The sequence below is a fragment of the Lontra canadensis genome, unplaced genomic scaffold (genome assembly GCF_010015895.1).
Source record: "Lontra canadensis isolate GAN:19392208 unplaced genomic scaffold, GSC_riverotter_1.0 scaffold83, whole genome shotgun sequence".
NCBI classification, from domain to species: domain Eukaryota; kingdom Metazoa; phylum Chordata; class Mammalia; order Carnivora; family Mustelidae; genus Lontra; species Lontra canadensis.
Genome location: NW_022631077.1, coordinates 5,615,261 through 5,631,636, shown reverse-complemented (window position 1 = coordinate 5,631,636; position 16,376 = coordinate 5,615,261). Strand labels below are relative to the sequence as shown.

General features: G+C 40.3%; 1 protein-coding gene across 2 annotated transcripts in view; it reads left to right on the top strand.

Moving 5' to 3' along the window:
- The window catches only part of ASPH (aspartate beta-hydroxylase), a 213,717-nt gene that overhangs the window by 156,559 nt on the left and 40,782 nt on the right, over positions 1 to 16,376 (top strand). For both annotated transcript variants that reach the window (XM_032882625.1, XM_032882624.1), the window contains 3 exons: positions 5,943 to 6,041; positions 8,140 to 8,229; positions 13,713 to 13,850. In XM_032882625.1, coding sequence (XP_032738516.1) covers positions 5,943 to 6,041; positions 8,140 to 8,229; positions 13,713 to 13,850 — 327 coding nt within the window. The remainder of the gene's footprint in view (positions 1 to 5,942; positions 6,042 to 8,139; positions 8,230 to 13,712; positions 13,851 to 16,376) is intronic.

Below are 16,376 nucleotides of genomic sequence, written 5' to 3'. Positions count from 1 at the left end.
ATGCGTCTCACAATTCAGGATCATATGAATCTAAGAGTTGGCCAACTGTATCAGATACACCCATTATTCTGCCACTTTCTAAAGCCTCAGAGATGAAATTGTAGACTTCCCACCCTCTCTCCTCCTTTCCTTCCTTCCTTCCCTCCCACCCTCCCTCCAAAAAACATGATCAAGTGTTGACTGGATACCAAGCACATTTAAAGTTAGGGCAGGATCTGAAAGCATACTGGGTTCTCCCTCCCACTATGGATTTGTCCTTCCTCAACCTCTCAGAACGTTCCTTGAATATATTTACTATTTTTACCTGATAATAGATCTCGGATATGTGAAATACTTTAATTCATCTTGAAAAATAAAATTTATCTGTTGTCTTTTCTATGTTTGAAATCATAATCTCATCTGACTAAGCATAACAAGATGCAGAAAATCTAAAATAGGGCCCTATTATACATTCAAGTGGGTTTCTTTTTAAGGAGCATGAATTGAAAATATGTGTGGGATCTGCCTTTTATTCCTCCTTCCGCTTCTAATAAGCCATATTTAAGGCATTCTCTGTCCTTAACCGAAGTTTATCCTGATAGGTTTATGTCTCAAAGACCATTTTCAGAAAGCAATTGATACTGTAATTTTCTACTTCCCTTCATGTTGATTTTTACCTTTCATAAATTATAAAAATCATTGGGAGCGCCTGGATGGCTCATTGGTTGAGCATCTGACTCTTGATTTCGGCTCAGATCATGAGCTCAGGTCCTGAGATTGAGCCCTGTGCAGGCTTCTTACTCAGTGGTGAGTCTGCTAGAGATTCTCTCTCTCTCCCTCTCTCTCTGCTCCTCCCAGGCTCGCTCGCTCTCTCTTTCTCTCTCTCTCTCTCTTTATAAATAAATAAATATATATATATATATATATATATATATATATATATTTATATATTCCTGGGACTTTTGTTTGTTTCTTTTGCTGCTTTAAGTTTCAGCAAGACTGTTTTATAGTAATTTGATGTAGATCGCTGACAACTGTGGTTTGGGAGGTGCTCCGTGTCCCCCTTTCCATTTGCAGCAGGACAAGTGACCCAAGCCACCCATGGTCTAGAGTCAAGCATATTTCTGATTTTTCCCTCCATTCACTCCTCACCTATATCCATTCACTTAGTCAACAGGTGTTTTACTGAAACCCACACACAGTAGTTGGGAAATGGTAATTAAGGAAGTAAACATTTGCTGAGCCCTCATGGAGTTTCAGCCTAATACCAATTCACAAATTTCTGTTAATTTTCCCTTCTGCATATCTTTCAAATCCCCTTATTTTTTAACCCCAGTGCTCACGTCTCTTGCCTAAACTAGGGTAGATTTATCCTGTGCAGGCTTGCTGTGCTCCAGCCTTCCTCAACATAAAACACAAATCTGACCATGCCACATGGGGCTTCAACTCCAGTGGTCTTCAGACATGTTCGGCTGCGTACCCTTCCAGTAAAACATGCTCCAGCAAATACCTGCGATATGTATGTTAAGTATATGTTGCGTTTCTTTTAAATACTTTTATATTTCATTTAATGGGGAAAAAAAAAAGAAAGAAAACCTAGTCGCTTAAAAATCCTTATTTTCTTTACTGATTTAAACTTTTTAAAATTCTCTTTTCTGACTACAACATTTAAGAGACGCTTAATACAGATAACAAGGAAAGCAGAAATTAGCGCAATAGCCAGAAATCACTGGCAGCCTCATTCTCATATACAGACTACCATGATAAACATGCGGTATGTGTCCTTCTGGTCTCTTCCATACACAGCACACTTTTCTTTTTCCATTAAATCGGTATGTATTAATCATATCATCACAAGACTTTTATAAATGAATTAAAATTCGTCTAGAACGTAATTTTTAGCAACTGCCAAGCATTGTATCTTAGGGACGTATCATCACTAATAAACCACTATTATCAGATAGATTATTTCTAATTACTTTGTTGTAATAAACAATGCCATGGTGAACATCCTTGTTCATATATCTTTATGCAATTTTTATTAAAATAGAGTCATCACGCAATATTAGTTTCAGATGTACAGCATAGTGATTCAACAACCTGATACTGTATGCTATGCTTACCAAATGTAGCTGCCATCTGTCACCATACAACACTATTACAGTACAATTGGCTATGTTCCCTATGCTGTCCCTTTCATCCGGTGACTTACTCATTCCATAATGGGAACCTTACCTCCCCTCATCTTTGGCCATTTTGCCCATTCCCATAGCTCTGTCCCATGTGGCAACCACCAATCTATTCTGCATCTGTTTCTGCTTTTTTTGTTTGTTTTGCTTTTCAGATTCAACATGGAAGTGAAATCATATGGTATTTGTCTTTTTCTGTCTGACTAATATCACTTGACATCATACTGTCTAGGTCCAGCCATATCATTCTTTCTCATTCTTTTTTATGGCCGAGTAATGTTCCATTGTATATGTATGCCATATCATCTGTATGCATTCCTCTATCAGTGGACGCTTAGACTGCTTCCATGGTTTGGCTACCGTAAAAAGCCTGCAGTAAGCATAAAGGGGCAAATATCTTTTTGGATCAGTGTTTTCATTTTCTTTGGCTTAAATACCCAGTAGTACCCAGCACTAAAACTACTGGATCATGTGGTTTTAAAAAAAAAAAAAAAAAAAAAAAGATATTTTGATAATATTTATCTGTAGTACTTTTTGTGATTATATGATTTTTGGTTTTTTGCTGGCATTGTATCATGCAGAGAGTTTGTACTGGAAGCCGAATTGTCAACTATACCAGTTTTTTGTGGTGGTCTCTGCTGTGTGCTTATATAGATACAGAATCCATATCATATTAATATTAATCTCAATTTGATCTTCTTAGAAATTTTATAGAGCCACTTGTCATATCGAGAGGCTCTGTTGATTACCACTAGGTAATAAAACCCACACATTCATGGTGCATCTATGTGTAAACTGTGAGAAGCACAGGACCTTTTGTGATTTGCCTCCTGCCCCCTTTTTCTGGTCTCATTCCCTTTTGCTGCTCCTTGTCCATTATTTATTTATTTATTTTTAAGGATTTTATTTATTTATTTGACAGAGGAAGAGACAGCAAGAGAGGGAACACAAGCAGAGGGAGTGGAAGAGGGCGAAGCAGCCTTCCCACCGAGCAGGGAGCCCGACGTGGGGCTCGATCCCAGGACCCTGGGATCCAGACCTGAGACAAAGGCAGACGCTTAACAACTGAGCCGCCCAGGCACCCCTGGCCCATTATTTTTTTTTTTTACTCACTTTCTCCTGTGCCCTGAATACCTCCTCCCCCACAGTCCTCCATCTTCCCTTGGCCTGGTGAACTCCTATTTATCCCTAAACCCCTTTCAGACCTTGCGTTTGCCACACCAACCCTAGAGCAAGCCGGGTGCTCCTCCTCTTTACCCCTACTAGCCTTGTGCCCATCGCCGTGGCTGCACTTACCATGTTGTATGACCGCTGTCTGCTTGTGAATCTGCTTCCTCCCATGACTGAGACATCCCTTGAGAAAAGACAGTGTATCTCGCTTATATGTCCAGACCCTAGAAGAGCTCTGTGTATTCTAAAATATCTGGCAAAGGAATACATTTGTTAATTACTTGACAGGGTGATTGTTATCTGTGTAGCTGCAATCATTGCAGTTCAATTCCAGAAGTATTTATTGTGCTCTTGCTCAGCGTCAATCTCGGTAACGGGTGCTTGGAAGGTTAAGAAGAAGCAGGGTCTGTGCTTGCAGAAATCTGGTTAGGAGGAAAGCCCAACGTGCACTCATCCATTCAGTTACTATAGCTTTCTTGATGACCTGCCATGTGCTGGGCACCGTTCTAAGCACTGGGAGATCAGCAGTGAGTGCAATAGACAAAATCCCCGCACAGCTTACATCTTAGTGGGAAAAAATAAAAGATTAATAAGTCAAATGGTGATGAGCACTATGAAGAAGAGGAATCAGGATAAAGAAGTCAAAAGAATGACTAATGCACAAGGGATTGGTTCTGTTCTATAGGGAATGGTTGGGGGTTGGTTCACAAGGATAGTGACCTCTGAGCAAAGACTTCATGAAGGTGAGGGGGTGAGCCATTCTGTTATCTGGGAGAAGAGTATTTGAGGCAAAGGAGTACTGCACATGCAAAGGTCCTGAGGCAGGGTTGCCTTTGACTTGCTGTGCAGCAGCAAGGAATCCAGGGCTCCTCAGGATAGCTGGAAGTGGGGGGGCAGGGCCTTAGGAGAGGAACCCAAAGAGGTAGAGAGGCCCAGCTCAAAGGAGGCCCAGAAGACTGTCCCTAGAACTTGGTCTTTTACTCTGATTGAAATGGAACCCATTTGGGTTCTGAATGGAGGAGGGGTGGGGTCTGACAGAGGACTTAGTGCGCTCATTCAGGGTCCCCTCTGGAGAAAGGGCTACAGGAGAGCCGTTCTGGGGGTGGAGAAGTCTGCGGTTAGGAGGCTTGTGTGAGAACACAGGGGAGAGGTAACCAGGTGGGAACCAGGGGGCAGTGGTGAATATGGTGGCAGGGGCATGATTCTGAATATTTCTGGAAGGGAATGTTGACTGGATTTGTGAATGGATGAGGTACAGGACCACATACAAACTGAAAAATTCTGAAGTATCAGTCGTGCGCACCGTGGACTCTTGGAGGGGAAGGGGTCCGCTCTCCCGAACACTTGGTCGTGTATAAGGAGCCCATGGTGGCTGCCGCTGTCTTGTCCCACTCAGGCTGATGGATGACGAGAAGCTCCAGGATATTCAGGATATCCATCTTTGCATTCACTCATCTCGAATCTTCATCTTTCACTTTTGTTCCATGCATGAGTTTGTCTTTGTGGCTTTATAAGTTGAATGTTTTGATTTCTCACTGCTAATATTTAATTTAAAGGCATTCTGCATAATTTATCTTTAATTATAATAAACGGATATGATAATAAACAGTGATTTGACTTATATTAAATATTTACTTGGGTTTTATCACAGAATATTGGATTTGCTCATCACTTTATATTCGGTCCTTAAAATGATCTGGGCCTTCAAGAAATTATTGTTAAATGAACAGATCATGATAGATGACAAATGCAAATCTAAATTTGCTCTTATTTAAGGCAATGTATAAAGTATACATACAAACAAATATATGATAACCATTCAGAGTTGACTTTATTTTTTTTAAGATTTTATTTATTTATTTGACAAAGAAAGAGATCACGAGTAGGCAGAGGTGGGGGAAACAGCCTCCCTGCTGAGCAGAGAGCCCGATGCAGGGTTCAATCCCAGGACCCTGAGATCAGGACCTGAGCCAAAGGCAGAGGCTTAACCTACTGAGCCACCCAGGTGCCCCCAGAATTGACTTTAAATAGAGCAATTTTAAAGCAGCTTTTTTCCCTGATCACTAACAAAAGGCTGAGGTCATATCAGTTCACAGATGACTTTGCTGATTTGCATTGTTCAATCTGTGCTTCCAATACAAATCTTTTTTTTTAAGATTTTATTTATTTATTTGACAGAGAGAGATCACAAGTAGACGGAGAGGCAGGCAGAGAGAGAGAGAAAGAGGGAAGCAGGCTCCCTGCTGAGCAGAGAGCCCGATGCGGGACTCGATCTCAGGACCCTGAGATCATGACCCAAGCCGAAGGCAGTGGCTTAACCCACTGAGCCACACAGGAGCCCCAATCAGTGCTTTCATAGTCACTGCCTTTTCATTCATTTTTTTCATTCTCGAAAAACTGATGTGTAGATGTGCAAGCATTCTGAGTTGACGAGAAATTTGGGGGCATTTAAACTTAATATGGCAATGAGACAAAACACTGGTGTTTTAAGCTGTGACATCATAATCCACTCCAAGCACAGCAAAGCTAATTAAAATTTGTTTTGACAGCCATTTGTAGAATTTGTAGTCAGTTACAATAGTCTTCTGTTTCCTTTGAGTTTAGGTTCTGAATGTGACACCGAACGACGGCTTTGCTAAAGTACATTATGGCTTTATCCTGAAGGCACAGAACAAAATTGCTGAGAGCATTCCCTATTTAAAGGTAACTATTCCTGCCCTTCCTCTTTTTTTCATCTTCTGATTCCTTCGACTCATCTGGACTCCCTTGATTATGCATTGTTGATTGATCAGCGTGTGCTGCTGAGTCTTCATCTTCAGAATGTGCCCCTCTGACCGTGACATTCATAGGCAATGATTGAGGCTGTTGGCTATAGAAATGCCAACCATATCCGCAGAGATCATGTGGAGAAGACGTTCTGAAGAAATTCCTAAAACTGTATTAGTTTGTATTTAAATGGGAAAGGTAGACCAAAATTACCAATATGATAGTTTAAAATATAGGCAACATATTAAATGTTCCTTTTAGTGTTTAATTCTACATTCGGTCTAGCTTGAACAGAACTCATGACAACCTATATGAAGTATGATAACAAATGTTGCCTTAATAGGTCAAACCCTAAAAAACGTGGTAGCTCAAAATATTCAGATTAAAATATGCTGTCTTGTTTTATCTTCTGTATCTAGTTGTAAATCCTTGAAGATGCACCAGAATCACACGCCTGGTCTAGCTAAGGGCTGTTCAGCAGAACTTTCTGTCACAGTAGGAAGGTCCTTTATTTCTATGCTCCAATATGGTAGCCACTGGCCACATGTGCCTTTTGGCACCTGAAATGTGGCTAATATGACTGAGGAACTGGATTTCTAGCTTTCATTTTATTTCATTTTAATCAAAATAGTGATGTATACCTAGCATCTACCCTATTAGATAGGTAGATGTTGGACTACTTGCGAAATTTTTTTTTTTTTAAGTAGCAGTATACATCACACTTCCATGATCTCTTTTTTTCATATGACTTAAATCAGAGATCTCAAATAGCAGCCCACTGATTGCAAATAGCTTGCATATTTTATTTGGCCAGCAAAGTTCTATTAAAAACAATTTTCATTGCTTGTTTTAGTTAAGAATCTGAGCGTTTTATTTAATCATGGCAATTTCTGATTTCTCTTGAAAGATCACATCTGGCCCATATCCCAGCACAGGAGCAGAGCGATGCTGTCCCCTTGAGGTGGCCTGCACGTCACTGGCATCTCTAAACCTTTACATTCCCTGCCAGGACCTGCTGGACGTGTGGGTTTCTCTGACTGAAAGTGTTCCCCTCATTTCCTCTGACATAATAAGGAACTAATAGTGCTCTCCCTGCTTCAGAGTTGGGGAAACAGAGAGCTGGGTCTATTAGTTAACTTGTCAGTCAAGAGCCCTGATCACAGCTCTCCTCTCGTAAGTGATGCTACTCCTGTTCCTTGCTGCTACTTTCCAACATTATGCAAATAGAGTTTCTCCCCAGTGAAAATATTGGGTTTCTGATGAAGAGACCTGAAAATGCAGATTTTTAGAAAAATGAAGATTTCTTGACATTTAGATTTTTTTTATCTTTGTCCTTCTTTTACTTCTCTGAATTCATTCTCTTGCTTTAGTAGTTTTTCTCACGCTCTATTTTTGTTGTTGTTTTGTTGTTTATATACATCTCAGTTCAGTCTGTATGTGGGAGATGGGGTAGAAATCAGCTAAACATTTTAGCGTTGGATTTGTTTAATAACAACTACATTTGCAAAGAGTCCAGCTGGCTTTAATCCTATTGTAAGTTTTGTAAAAGATTTCATTAAAAGGTGAAGATGCATTTTTTTCGAGTAGAAAGAAATATTATTTTCAGTTGGGTCTCTGTCACTTCAATCATCTTATGAACAACTAAATATTTTACTTCAAGAATAAAAAGCCTCCAGATGACATAATGGTCGGATTTGGAGAGCAAACTAAATGGGTATTTAGCAAACTAAATACCCAGTCACGAAATTCTTTGGGGTTATGAAATAAGATTGGTTCCACGGAGATGATTCACATACTAATTTTCTGGGCTATTACGTTGTTAATTAGTGATAAATGTATTACTGAGTTTAACTTTATCACCTCTTTTTGCATTTGTGTTTTGAAGGTTTACCAGTAACCTAATTGCCAAACTTTAATATCAAGGTGAATTTTTCTGGTCCTTAGATTTTGTATGGTATATAAGATGAAGTAAATCAATGAATTAAAGCTAGTATTTAATTTTTTTCATTAAATACAAATACTGTCCTTTTTACAGGAGGGAATAGAATCTGGAGATCCCGGCACTGATGATGGGAGGTTTTACTTCCACCTGGGGGATGCCATGCAGCGGGTTGGGAACAAAGAGGTAATGAACTTGTGAATTTTTTGTTCTCTTAGTGGACACGGTAGAGTTGGAGATGGTGGGTGGCGGGGGGAGGTAACTCTGGGAGAAATTTATACTCGAAAAAATATTTTGAGCATATACTTCAAAGGTGGTGATTGAAACTATTTAGCTATTTAAAATTTGTTTCAAACAGCCCAACAACTCCTGCAGGCCTGGAGAGAATTTTGGGGATTTTTGAACTTTATAGTTTCTTTAAAGAAACTGGTTGAGTAATAGTAAGAGCAGCCTCTCAATGAGTACATGTGTACGTGTGTGTGTGAGTGTGTGCATGCACACGTGTGGGTATGGGCACAAAAAGAGATAAGCATTGCCCTGAAAAAAATATTTTTAAAATCATGAAATGAAAAGATGTCTCTGAAGTTGCTTAAATATTTTAACAGTATGCCTAGACTTGTTTTTATTTTATTTTTGGAATTTAAAAAGTAGTTATTTTTAGAATGAAGCCTTTATTCAGCTGAGTCCTAAGCACACACTGAACCCAGTGATTAATTATGTAAATTACCTTCTGGTATTTAATACCAAGTTTCAAATGAATACATGTAGCTCTAGTAATAACAGGTACTGACACGAAAAATGTAGAAGCTAAAACAAGTTACATGTTTTCTTTGTAAGTATTGCTGTTTTTTCTGAGCCCCATGTCAGCTTCTTTAAACATAGCATTAGATTATGATGAATCATGACATCATGTACTGAAGTTCCCAAACTGTCAGGATCACCATGTTTGTTGGTGGAGAGTGAAGCCCACCTTTTCTTTTACATCATCCGGGGTCTAGCCTGGGCTGTTCTTACAGTCCTGGATAAAGGGATGAAGTGAGCCACTGAATCTTGGTAACCATGGCATTCCATATATGTTGTAAAGTGCAATCAGCTTACAGGATAAAAATAAAAGATAACACAGCTTTAGGTTTCTAAAATTAATAAGAACATGGAACCATCTGGAAAAGTGAAGGTTCATAAGAGTGGGGTGGAGGGGAGGTTGTGATGGGGTAATTGCCAGCTAGACACACGAACCAGTTTGGGGTAAGAGAGATTTGGGTGATTGACACTGTTTTCTTTATACATTACTGTGCATCTGTGCCTTTCCCCTCTAACCTAGTCAGTGAGCTGGAGTAAAATGAGGCATTAGAAGTAACGAAGGGAAGATAACTCGCTTATTAGCTCTCATTCTTGTATTCCTTTCATTGTTTTAGATACAGATGCCTGGCACAAATGATACAAATGCCTCCTTTGAGTGAGAAGGATAAGAAAGATTTTGCTGTGGTTTCAAACACTGCATAAATGTTCGTGTCTGATTGCTAGAAATGTAATTGTCACTAATTAATGTATCTTTGAACATCTTAGGGTCCAGGGCAGAGACAGATAAAAGAAGTCTGCGATTTATTCTCACATCATAGATGAAAACAGCCCTTACTTCAAGGGCAAGAATCCACTACTAAACATTTGTCAGGGGCTGGGGATTTGAACCTAGGGGACTGTTCTATCAGCTTAATTACCATTCGTGTGCAAAGGACTCACAGTTCTTGAATTTAAAAAACTCACAAGGATTTGTCCTTACAGCAGAACAAAATTAAGCTTTATAGGAGCCCCGTGTCCAGATATTCTCGATCTCGGGTATCAAATCTGTGAATTGACTGTTGTGCTCTGAGTTTGCGAACCGGGAACCAACCGTCCTTCACATGTTCCAATGCATGCAGCTCTGCTCAGACACCAGAAGAGGAGCAAAGCCCCAGCCTCTGTGCTGCAGAGGCGGACAATGAATTGTTTTTGCAGAAGGTTTTCCTAACAGGTTTGTTTCAAATGGACAGCAAGAGGGAGGGAGACCCACCATGATGATCTTACAGCCTTTCAGCTGCAGCTGTGCTTAGGATTTCTAGAACTTGCAAACCCACAGCTCGTCTCCTACTCCAAGTCCAGATTCCCGTGTCTTCTGCCTGCTTAGTGTCCCCATGCGAGAGGACAGCTCACTTGTCTTCCCCTAAACCATGGTTCTTCCTGGGTTCCGTCTCCCCTTCGATGATACTGCCACCTTCTCTCCAGTGAGGTCAGGGCCAGGTTCAGGGAAGTCGGTTTCTTCAGCCTCTGGCTCCTAGCCCACCTGCCTGCCTGCTCACACAGTGTTGCACTTTGTCACCGTCCACCCTCAGGCATGGCTGGATGAGCCTGGCTGTTGTTTCTTGCTTTAGCCTTCTTCCAGACTACTGTGTGTTCAAAATCCCTGCACTGCCAAACACATGTTATTTGTACACAAATACACATAAGGTCGTATTCCAGGGAAAGGCATTCGCAGTCCTCCACGGTCTGGCGGCAGCCGTTGTCACCACACTCATGTGCCCCACCATGGACTGCACTCCAGGCAGGACAGGGTCCAGCTGGGGCCACACCTGACACATAGGTTTTTCTGAGTGGGGATCGTTCTTTGGACATATTATTTCTGTGTAGTGAGTGTGTGTGTGTGGTGTGTGTGTGTAAACCATACCTAGCAGTAATTTGAAGCATAGAAGACAGTAATATTAAACACGTGTAAGAAGAGATCCCCAGGTGATCTTTCTGTTTATTTCATAACCTTGATTAGAGGTCTAAAGGGGAAATAGTAAAGAAAGAATTTTTAGAGGATTCTAACTTAATCATTGATGTTGTAGCAATTTGTATTGTAAGAAAGCGATCTGACTGAATTTTTTTATTGAACTAATTTATTGGGTCCTCTATATGATTGAAGATAATTTCTTAGAATTCCTGATGTATCATTGTCATGGTTTTGTTTCTTTAAAAGTTACATAGCAGGGGCACCTGGGTGGCTGGCTCAGTGGGTTAAAGCCTCTGCCTTCGGCTCAGGTCATGGTCCCAGGGTCCTGGGATTGAGCCCCACATCGGGCTCTCTGCTCAGTGGGGAGTCTGCTTCCCCCTCTCTCTCTGCCTGCCTGTCTGCCTACTTGTGATCTCCCTCTCTGTGTCAAATAAATAAATAAAATCTTTAAAAAAAAAAAAAGTTACATAGCAGAGGGCTACAAAATGAAGGGTCCAGGAGGACTGACTTTGTGTGTGAGGAAAGACCTTGTAGATCATTTAAACACGCCACCGTAGGCTAAGTCACTTGCCCAGGCATCAAGCATGGTGAATATCAGGTCCAGGTCTCCATTCTGACTTCTAACTCCTGAACTAGAGCTAGGAGCCTTGCACTTTGGTTTCTGGTTTGGTTTCCTATAATATTTTTTTTTTGTTTGGTTTCCTATAATATTTTTTTTTGGTTTGGTTTCCTATAATATTTTTTTTGCTGGTTTGGTTTCCTATAATATTTTTTTTTCCCCTCACTTCTGACAATGTGTCTGGTCCATGAAGTGAATTGCTGCTGACTCAAAAATAAGCATTTCAAAAAATCAGCTGTGGAAATTATTATTGTTGTTCACTTTAACCCGGAAAGGTATAGGAAATACAATCCTAAATTTGAATTAGATAGAAATAACTTAAAAAGTCAAATAAATTTCAAAAGTAAAATGTATTTTTTTTTTTAAATTCAGACAGTGATTAGCCATGTTAAGTTTCTGGCTTGTAAAGATACAACTTTATGGCTACAACTAACATGTATTTCAAGCAAAACATATAAGAATGATTAGTAGATATGATCTTGATTTGAGATACTATTGAGAAAGATAAGTAAGAATATCACTTTTGATAGTTTTTTTCTTTTTTAATGATACAAAGATAGGAGGAGAGTGGAGTAAGTAGCCAGAGCCCTGTGCTGTAGTTCAAGATATTTAGCCTTTTTAAGCCTCGGTTTCAACTTTTGTAAAAATGGACATATTTGAGGTTATTAGAGAGAGCAAATGTGATTGCACATGGAAAAGTGAGTAATAAACTAAAAAGTGTTCCTGGAAATAAGAAGTGGTATTGTTATCACACTTGACTTTCTAGTGATGGAAATACTGACCTAAGAATTTTAAGACTTTTAAAAGGTAATATTTTTTATATTTATTTATTTTGTTTAAAGACAGTATTTATTTATTTGAGGGACAGAGATCACAAATAGGCAGAGAGGCAGGCAGAGAGCTAGGGGGAAGCAGGCTCCCTGCCAAGCAGAGAGCCCGATGCGGGGCTCCATCCCAGGATGCTGGGATCATGACCCATGCCAAAGGCAGAGGCTTTAACCCACTGAGCCCCCCGGGCGCCCTTATTTTTTATATTTAAAGTACATCTGGGGGTGCCTGAATGGCTGGATCATTTGGATGTCCAACTCTTCGTTTTAGCTCAGGTCATGATCTTGGGGTTGTGAGATACAGTCCTATGTCAGTGGGGAGTCTGCTTTGAGACAGTCTCCCTCTCCCTCTGCTCCTCCCCTCATTGTGCGTACACACACGCTCGCGCGTGCTCGCTCTCTTTCTCTCTCTCTCTCTGGAATAAACGGATCTTTAACAAAAACAATAAAAATAAAATATATCCAGAGTTTTATGAAGATATTCTTTTGAATATCTTCTTGGTCCACCTGGTATTAAAGGCCTGTGTTTAATTGATCCAAGTGTGTATTTGTAATCACGCTTCAGAAAGCCCTCATTAGCTCAGACTTAGAGTCACGAAGGGATACTGTTAAGCATAGCCCTGGAGCGTCTTCCAACCCGAAAACAACGGAGTGAGCCTGCGCGGCGCAGGAACCTTGCGGGAGAGCCCCTGGGGAGCATATGGTGAGGGTGTCACTGGAAGGAGACATATGGAGCGGCATACTCTCCAGCCAGCTGTCCCTGAAAAGGCTAGTCTTCTTGGAGGCAAGTTGTATCGTGTTCCAATTAGCCTAAAGCCACAAATGTTATCCCTCATGGCAGGAAAAAAACCTGAAAAGGAACAAAAATTCCCCTTTAAAAAGCCTAGTATGGGCTATTGCTATATTTATTGCCAGCTCAGAATGAGATTTCCTTTCTGTCTATTTAACGGAGGATTCATACTCTCTTACCTTGGGGCCGGCTTCTGAAATGCAGATGTGGGAAGAAGGTACATGTGAAAAGAAGTCACTTTTCCTTTTCACAATCTGATTCAGTATTTTGGAAGAAATTATTAAAATCATAATCCTTTCCTTTTACAGGAAACACAAAAGTAGAACTGGAGAAATGAAGGTGAAAAGATAAAACCCATTTTGGTTTCTTAGATTATTTATTCACTTAACAAATGAGTCCTAGACTCTGTGCTGGACACTTGGAGGAGGACCGAAATGAGTGCAGCCTGAGGCCGCATCACAGGAGCATAAACCCTCAGAGGGAAAATAAAAGGCAGACGTGCATTTATAAGGAAACTACGTCATGATCAGAAACCTAATCAAGTAATGGTATTTTCACCAGTATAATCAATTTGGGCATCTGACTAGCAAACTCTTTATTTAAATGTTACCAAAGTGATTCTCAATTTTTTTAATTAATAGAACTGCTTCCTGTGTCCATGGTTCAATCCTTCTGTTCTTTCAGGCATATAAGTGGTATGAGCTTGGGCACAAGAGGGGCCATTTTGCATCTGTATGGCAGCGCTCTCTCTACAACGTGCATGGACTGAAAGCCCAGCCCTGGTGGACCCCAAAAGAAACAGGCTACACAGAATTAGTGAAGGTGAGTGCTGACTTAGACTTGATTCTCATGAATCATGTGTTTCCTACTCAAAGTCAGAGAATGCTTACCACAAAGAGGAGTGTCAGGGAGGAGATAGATTTTACATCCAGTGACATTTTCAAAAAGATTGCAGAAAGAATCTTTTCATCCCATTAGCCAAAAGCTCAGTTTAGATGGTGAAGAAAGGAATTTTTCTTGAAGAGCTGTTCTCAAACATTTTGACTTTAGGACCCCTTTACACTTTAAAAATTATTATAGAGTGCCCCAAGGAGTCTATGTGTTGGGGAGGGGGCTAAATCTATCAATATAATTATCAGAAATTGAAACTAAAAGTAATATTTATGAATTCTTTAAAAATAACAAAAATATCATTGCATGTTAATATAAATAACTTAAACAATAACTTTAAGGGTGCCTGGGTGGCTCAGTCTGTTAGGCATCCAGCTCTTGGTTTCACCTTGGGCCATAATCTTGGGGGTCGTGAGATTGAGCCCCATGTTGGTTTTGGTGCTCAGCAGGGAGTCTGCTGGAGACTCTCTCTCTCCCTCTGCCCCTCCCCCTGCTTGTTCTCTCTCTGAAATAAATAAATAAATCTTACAAGTTAAAAAATAACTTGATTTTCAAAACAAAAAGATGTATTAAGAAGAGTAGAATCGTTTTATATTTTTACAAATCTCTTTGATGCCTGGCTTAATACAGGATAAGAGGATTCTTCTATCTACTTTCCGTATACATCCATTAACATGGTGGTTGTGTCATATGTCAGGTAGCATCTGGAAAATTCCATTGTACACCATGAAATATTGGGTATGAAAAGGGCAAATAACATCTTTATATTATTGAGGAAATAGTTTTGATCTTGCAGAACCCCTAAAAGCATCTAGGAATCCACTAGGTATCCCTGGACCACATTTTGAGAACGACTACTTCTGACTGGATAGGGGAAAAAAAAAAACCGGCAAATACTTTTAGAACATGTTGTAGCAGATCTATAGGATAGAGAAACTGAGTGATTCTGACAACTTAATGGAAAAACAAACAAACAAAAATGCAAGAGAAAAATTGGAAGCATTTATTTTGGTAAATTAAATCCAAATGGTAAGAACATCTGCTTGGTAATTTGGTAGTGGCTGGTCAGAAGTTTATGATTGCTTTGGTAAGCTCTTTCTTCTTGTTAGATGTATTAATAAAATGGGAGGTAAATTAACTCATAGGGGTTTTTTTGTGTGTGTTTTTTTAAATTATTTTTATTAACATATAATGTATTATTTGCCCCGGGGTACAGGTCTGTGAGTCGTCAGGCTTACACACTTCATTGCACTCACCATAGCACATACCCTCCCCAATGTCCATAACCCCAGCCACTCTATCCCTCCCACCCCCACCTCTCCAGCTCAAACCCTCAGTTTGTTTTGTGAGATTAAGAGTTTCATGGGATGCCTGGGTGGCTCAATCGGTTAAGCCACTGCCTTTGGCTCAGGTCATGATCTGGGATCAAGTCCTGCATCGAGCTCCTTGCTAGGCAGGGAGCCTGCTTCTCTCTCTACCTCTGCCTGCCACTCTACCTGCTTGTGCCCATGCTCGCTCTCTCGCTCTCTCTCTGACAAATAAATAAACAAATAAATAAAATCTTTAAAAAAAAAAAGAGTCTCTTATGGTTTGACTCCCTCCCAATCCCATCTTGTTTCATTTTTTCCTTCCCAACCCCCCACAACCCCCCACCCCGCCTCTCAAATTCCTCATATCAGAGAGATCATAGGATAATTGTCTTTCTCTGATTGACTTACTTCACTAAGCATGATGCCCTCTAGTTCCATCTACGTCATTGAAAATGGCAAGATTTCATTTCTTTTGATGGCTGCATAGTATTCCATTGTATATATATACCACATCTTCTTTATCCATTTGTCTATTGATGGACATCTAGGTTCTTTCCATAGTTTGGCTATTGTGGACATTGCTGCTATAAACATCCAGGTGCATGTCCTCCTTCGGATCACTACATTTGTATCTGTAGGGTAAACACCAAGTTTAACTCATAGTTTTAATAAAAATGTCGAAGATGTCATCCGCCTTATAGGTTAGATGGGCCTCAGTGATCCAGCTTGAGGTTCTAACTGCCATATAGACGTTGTTCGTATATAAGAAAACACATTCTCATGTTCAGACTGCTGGTTTTACATCTCCAGGATGTGTTTTCCAACACCACCAAGTGGTTCTCCAATTCTCAGGGGACACTGGCTGAGTGCCCTACAAATTTAACTCAATTCTGAACACTATCTGAAGGTGGCATTAGGTTGCACAGGTTAAGGGCTCAGTCTCACAAGACTGCCCCCATTTCAGACACCCATTGCAGGTTCAGGTTGTCCCCTGTGCTTCTGATGGGCTGTGCATTGGGAGGTTCCCACAACCCCCTCCTTGGGTTTGATTACTTTGCCAGAGTGGCTCACAGAACTCAGAAACGTTTACTTTCTGAGTTTTTGTGTTTCTGAGTTACTGTGATGGATGCTATAAAAGGTACAGATG